This window comes from Pygoscelis adeliae, unplaced genomic scaffold (genome assembly GCF_000699105.1).
Source record: "Pygoscelis adeliae isolate BGI_AS28 unplaced genomic scaffold, ASM69910v1 Scaffold199, whole genome shotgun sequence".
In the NCBI taxonomy this organism is placed as follows: Eukaryota; Metazoa; Chordata; class Aves; order Sphenisciformes; family Spheniscidae; genus Pygoscelis; species Pygoscelis adeliae.
The window spans coordinates 328572-334870 of record NW_008825495.1 but is presented as its reverse complement, the minus strand read 5'-3'; the positions used below and the strand labels follow the sequence as shown (position 1 = coordinate 334870).

At 43.2% G+C, this 6299-nt stretch overlaps 1 protein-coding gene and 1 long non-coding RNA gene across 2 annotated transcripts in view; one reads left to right on the top strand and one right to left on the bottom strand.

The window, feature by feature from the left end:
- LOC103923065 overlaps positions 1-6299 on the top strand; it is a 9210-nt gene that overhangs the window by 1176 nt on the left and 1735 nt on the right. Inside the window, exon 3 of the long non-coding RNA XR_663916.1 lies at positions 751-901. This is a non-coding gene — a long non-coding RNA (uncharacterized LOC103923065). The remainder of the gene's footprint in view (positions 1-750; positions 902-6299) is intronic.
- The window catches only part of TIMM9 (translocase of inner mitochondrial membrane 9 homolog (yeast)), a 4145-nt gene continuing 2606 nt past the window's right edge, over positions 4761-6299 (bottom strand). The window contains exon 4 of the mRNA XM_009331312.1: positions 4761-5288. Within this exon, the coding sequence (XP_009329587.1) occupies positions 5154-5288 (135 nt within the window). The 3' untranslated portion in view covers positions 4761-5153. The remainder of the gene's footprint in view (positions 5289-6299) is intronic.

The following is a 6299-nucleotide window of genomic DNA, read 5'->3' as shown; positions in this document are numbered from 1 at the left end:
GACCTCCCGCTTCAGCGACCGCCCCAGGCCAGGCCGCCGCGCTCCCCACTGAGGGGAAGGGGCCCTCCGCGGGGTGGCCGGTGGACGGGATCCCAGGGAAGGGCTGGAAGAGCCGGTAGGCCCCCGGGGAAAGGAGGTGGCAGGGCTGAAGTCCCCACAGCTCTTCTCCTCAGGCCCCGCCGCCGTCCCCAGGGGATCCATGTCCTCCATGGGGCAGAGGCACTTTCTCCGCACAGCAAAAACACGGAGGGAGAGGCAGCCAACACCCCTTTCCTACCGATAAGGTGGTTAGAGCGTGCCTTGCTGGAAAGGAGGCTTGAAACCCTCTTCTCTCAGCCATGACTCAAAACACAGTTCCTGGCAGGTCCCCGGGGCAGCAGCACGCACAGAAATCCAACATGGGCTTGGGAAGGAAGAGAGGGGAAGAGGGTCCCTAATTCCATATCCTAGTAAGGGCAGGATCTGTGAAATACAGAAATAGCCACCAACTGGATTTCTACTTCGATTATTTGGAATTTAGATAAGCTCCCCTTTGCATTACATAAACAAATGGTGATATGTCAAGTACACTACCTCAAATATTTACACAGTAAGCCCAGCTCCCTCAGCAGTCCTCTCACTTTCCCTCAGATTAGAGGAAAGCGAGTTACAGAATAAAGAATTTTAACCAGCCGTGGTCTGTTCAAGCATTGTATAAGTGTAGACTTTTTTTTTTAAAGAGTGATTTAGGGTCTTTCATATGTCTTTCAGTTACATCTATTTCTGTGTGTGAGAAATCCTGGGAAAACAGACTTGACCATCATTTTACAGTCCTGAACTACTAAAGCTTGAACATTGAATGCTCCCTGTTGTGTTTACAGAAAGAACCTAACACCAAAATGCTAAGGAACATGAAGTTAAGGTAAAACATAATTTTAAAAAAATCTAGTATTTAGCAGAATTGTACCTTTATTTAGAGTTCTTTTAATGGTGTCTTCTTGAAACTCAAGGTGCAAGCATAATGCAAGTTTAGGTGTCACAAGCTCTAACTGCTTTTACAGGTTTTAGAGTTTGGGCCAGACTCATTCAAGAAATTTTGGAGCTGAGCTTTGATTTGAACTAGATTCCTCAAATGCTGTGTGCTGACTTCCTAACCTAGCTAATAGAAAATACTGAAAAAAAGAGCTGTTGCTTAAACTCCACTTCTCAGAGCTAGGTAATTAAGACTACAGAAGAACGCCTCCTTGCACTGAAGTCACAGCCACAATCTATCTCTGAGCATTAGGTATTTAACCCACACTTTCCTTACAGAAGATTGCAGTCGCATCCTTTCCTTGCCTTCCAGACGAGAGCTCAGTAGTTGAAGCGCTCAGCAGGGGTTATGGAAATTAGGGCTTTGCTCCTATCCTTGAGAGAATTCAAGGAACCTCTATTATAATCTTCCAGATGATTGATCTGATCACTCTGCCAGTACCGCTGATGTACAGGGCAGTCTGGAGCAAAGCTCTCATTTGACCCTTCCTGTTGAAATTGTTCTTTTTACTATGGGCTGACTAGTAATTGCATGTTTTTCTAGCCTTTTGGTTCAGGCACTTTTTCAGGAAGGATCTGTGTCCCTGTCTCTGCTGCAATGAAAGTCACCTCCAAATGAGTAGTTCGTTCACTAGCCCAGTCTCATCAAGCCTGTTCTTGTCAGGCCACGCTGCTGTTGCCTTCTCTCCCCTCCCACCTCCACTCTGGCTCACTTTTTTCACAGCTTTCTCAGTACTCATTCTTCAGCAGCACTCCATTTTTCACCCTTTGCTCCTCCTCCCATCAGAATTGGTTCCATTCCTGCACCTAACCTAGTATGCCTCATCAAGGTGATTCACCTACTCTCCACACACCTTATCTTAAATACTGTTGCCTTTCAGTTAGGATCCAGAGCGCTGTGTTCTCATCTTCATTCTGATTTTGGCTGTGCGTTTCATTATGCCACACAAACTTGAAGCTATTCAAGAGGAGGGATGGAAAACACTCCAGGTTAAGCTACATCATGGAGGTTAGAGCACTCTGCTGGGAGAGAAAACATGCAGCCTGGCCTGCCTTTGTAGGCATTCCCAGCCTTCACAGTGGACATCCATTCGGGCACTGTAGAAATACCAATTCTTGCATTTGCAGTTAAATATTTTTGAGAATTGGGTGCTGGGAGATTTTGCTCCAAGGAGGAGAGACCAGCTGCAACACTTTGACAATACATGCTGTTAAAACCCGTGTGAGAGGCACCGAAACACTTTGTGTCCTGAATCATTCTCAACCTACAAGTCCTGTAAGAAAAAATCTTACAGGGTGCTATTTTCTAAATAACATGATTTGAGCCAGCCATCGGGACATGCTAACTCACCAAGGAAGCAAAGGGAAGTCAAAGCAAGTTAACCTTTTAAGAAAGTCTTCACTGTTGCTTTCAGCAGCACCTGGATGCTTTAGTTACATGGATGCACTTTATTTCCAAGCTAAAATTTGTATCATCTTTCTTCAGTCAGTCACCTGGATTGAAAGATGTGGAAAGATGGCAACATTTTTTTTGAATGAAATAGAGCTAGGACAAGACTGGTTATCCAAAAGAGCAAGCCAGTGACTCCATCCTTATCTGCATCTTTGTGCAGCAGCATTGCAACTTATTTTCCACTCCAGTCAGCTTTGAAAGAGTCATAATTAACAGGCACATCCGAAAACAAGCTACAGTCACTATAAGCACGTTGCTCCTGTGGAAGTCAAGAGTTTTTGCCTGGCCAGCTTCATTTCAGGGTAGCAGCTATCAACGCAATGCTCATGCTTCCAGTGACACTCTTCATCCCGCCTATTTGTTTAGTGAGCCTGGGGAGAGGCAGGGGGATGTGACATCTAATTACATTTTAAGAATACATGTTTTCCCTGGATAACAGTGGGTTAAGGCAGCTTTAAAACTGCAGTAAAAGGAAACCGGGGAACCTGAAAGTGAGTAATTTATTAACTAAGTCCCTCTAACACTTGCTTAACCTTTTGTACAGTAAATCTGTCTTAAATATTTAAACATCTTCCTACAGCCAAATCCCCAAACACTGAAACATGAGAGAAAACAGTGATTATTTTTTTTTTAAATCCCCCTTCACTTCAGCCCCAAGGAGCTTTGCCCAGAAGACATAACATCCTCCAATCTCATCACTTAAACTCTTCAGGCACTTTTCTGAGCAACTGTTCTCTTTGCACACTAAGATACAATGGAAAATGGGATAATTTCAATCATGCATTACTTTCAAACATTTAACAAAAAGACTGCTTTAAAGAAAGCTTTAAATCTTTACCATGGATGAATTATTTCTAATTGGCCATAACATTTGTGGCCTACTTGTAGCAAACAATCTAGGCATTATTAGCCTGTTATTCCTTTGAAAAAAACAGGACATTGGAGACTTGCTGCCTTATTTGGGCTCTTTTTTAGCCTTTACTATTTTAGAGTTAGCTCTTAGCCATCTCCAAGGTAACAAGGCATGGGCTATGTAGGGAAGAGCTGTGATACAGCTAGTACAAAACACATGTAAATGAGACTGTACGAACATACTTGTTTCTTCCACCTTTGAAAGGCGTATGAACAGATCTCTGTGGAGAGCTGGGCCAGCTTTAAACAGCAGCAAACAGAGCAGTGTCCAGTGCAAGTGGCGGGTGTGCTGTGCTGCAGCCAGGGCCTAGTAATCCGCAGCCTGGATAGCTGGGAGTTTGAGTAGTAACGAAAAGAAAACAGGCAGGAAATAATTCTTTCAAACTGCTGCTGGGAATAAAAAGCTACCGAGAAGGTAACAACAAAAAAGCACATGGGCAGGCTTCCTGCCATTTCTGTTCCTTATTGTTGCCTTTCTACCCAACAGCGGAACCTGGTAGCTGACATGAAATAGCTTTGTTTCAGTCTTCATTGCTTGAAATCTCAAAATCGATATGGTAATCCTGATGTTCAGTTCCTTTTGTTACTGTATTTCATTAGTTAGAACTAAAGTAAAACGTGCCTGTTAGCTACCATTTTACTGTACTAACAATCTGACTGCAGGATTTCAGCTATCAAGATCCTTTCAAAGGACTGGTGTTTTTTCTAAACCAAAACATCAGAACAGCTAGCTTCCACAAACTTCTCTCTGTATTCATCCAGCAGCAAAAAAGACACCATTTTATGCATACCTTGTACTTTCTGTTGGCATTCACACAATTAAAGGAGAAAACTGCCAGCAAGCTCAGTGCTTGTAGCGCATCATGCTTGCATCAGGCAAGGAAGCTGGGTTTGGAGGACCCCTGGGGCTCCCCGAGGGAAACAAGGAGTGCATAGAAGTTGCCTTGGGCACAGGCGCTGCTAATGACACACTCGTGTCCCTTGTAAATGACCAGGTGAAGCATGAGGCAAACATAACCTAGGGATAAGCTGGCAGAGCATCCCTGCCTACCTGAGCTCATTAGTTACAGCAGTGTCTGCCATTTGTAACCACCCTTGGCTTGATGCTCTAATCATCACCGCTCAGCACTCCAGGAGAGTCAGAATGATCACAAGTCTCTGTGAGGGTGGCTCAACAGAATTTCTTCCCAAATAAAGAGAAATAACACATTCACAAGTCCCCAGCTGCTTAAACAAAGTCACTAGTTCTGTTCTCTATCAGCAACTTAAAGCAGCAATGAATGAACAGAACTCTCTAGTAGCTGATGAGGAATGAGACCACAGCAAACAAAACACTGCTCTCAAGCAGCGTCCTAAAAATGTACCTTTGGAAAGAACATACATACAAGTGTACAGTTTCCATTTATTTTATTCAAATTGAATAAAGTGTATTTCCCATATTACACTTTTTTTTTTTCCATCTGAACCAGTCCTAGCAGAAAAGAAGTATAACCCTCCCACCCCCCTTGAAATTTAAACATCCCAGCCTGTGGGCCCTGGAAAAGTTTGTATCAGTATTACTCCACTGTAGAGTGAAAAGGACCTCAGAAATAGACTCCTCTGCCCGTCCACCATGACTAACTTCTTGTTTAACCCTTCATGGTTTCCACTGTCTGACCAGCATCTAGAACCCTCTTCTGAGTTGCTGGACATACATCCTGACAGTAGAAAATCCAAAGTGTCTTCTTGCCCAGTGAACACTGGCACTGCTTGTAAAGTCTGAACAGAGTGCTCTTGTCTAACGAGGCTGGCCAAGCAGTCCTGCTTTAGCTGCCAGAGCTTCGTTCTGCTGAATATGGTACTCTTGAAATCTCATGGAGATCCTTTGTGTCATTTTTAAATACTTCTGTAGGCAGTGGTCTGAGCAAGTCATCTAGAGGAAGAGGGAAACAGAAGGCTTCAAACAGTAATTAAAACACTTCCCCAAACAGGACCCAAAATATAATCGTATACAGGGATAAATGATTAGGTGACTACATCTCATATTCTGTGTTCAGCCTCAAGATGAGGGTCTAATTGTGCACAGCCTCTCTGTGCAGTGGAAAATGTGAAGTTTAGTTTTTGAGGGATGTCCGAAACATCTTTCAGTATTCATTCGCATATGAAAGTCTTCATGGAAAACATCTCAGATCTAGGAGATATTACCATTTCATCCTTGGGCTCCTCTTGTGAAATCAAAGTATATAAAGCATATTATTTTGCAATAAATACTAAATCTATTAAGTTAGCATCTTCTTTTTTTAATTCTATTTACAAACACATAGTGGTTTTGACAGCCAAATATGGTCTGCTGTGTGCTAGCTCAGTTTAACCTTTTTTTGACCTTGTTCCCATTAGCTCTATCAGTCTTCTTGCACTCGCTCGGTTAACCTTCACAAAACCAACCAGAACACCCTCTGAAGTTCTACCAGTCGGCTGGACAGGGGAATAAATACCAGGGTCTATTCCACCCATGGTATTATTTTCTAAATTTAGAGAGGTTTTTTCCTTTGTTTAACTGTAGAGAGAGTTATGAGATTATTTCTGAGCAACAGTTGTACCAATTGGATATTCTGTATCACGGTTCTAAACCTTGCTATCACTGTAAAAGTTAACAAGTTTAGACTGAAAGGAAAGATAGCCACTTTGCATGATTACCAGAAAACCAGAAATTGCTTTGATTCCGCTCAGTATAAAGGGATGTGAAAAGCAGAGGGGCTGAAAATGAACAAGACAAAAAACACTCATGCAGCTACGCACACCACCCACCACCCGCCCTTCTCTCTCCTTGACCTGGCATCAGCTACAGGAAAACCTGTGCAGCAGGAGTTAAGTCTGACTAGGAAACAAATTCTGGAACTACCCCAAGCCACTTCTCCCAGAGGGCGTGGTATTTGCGATACGG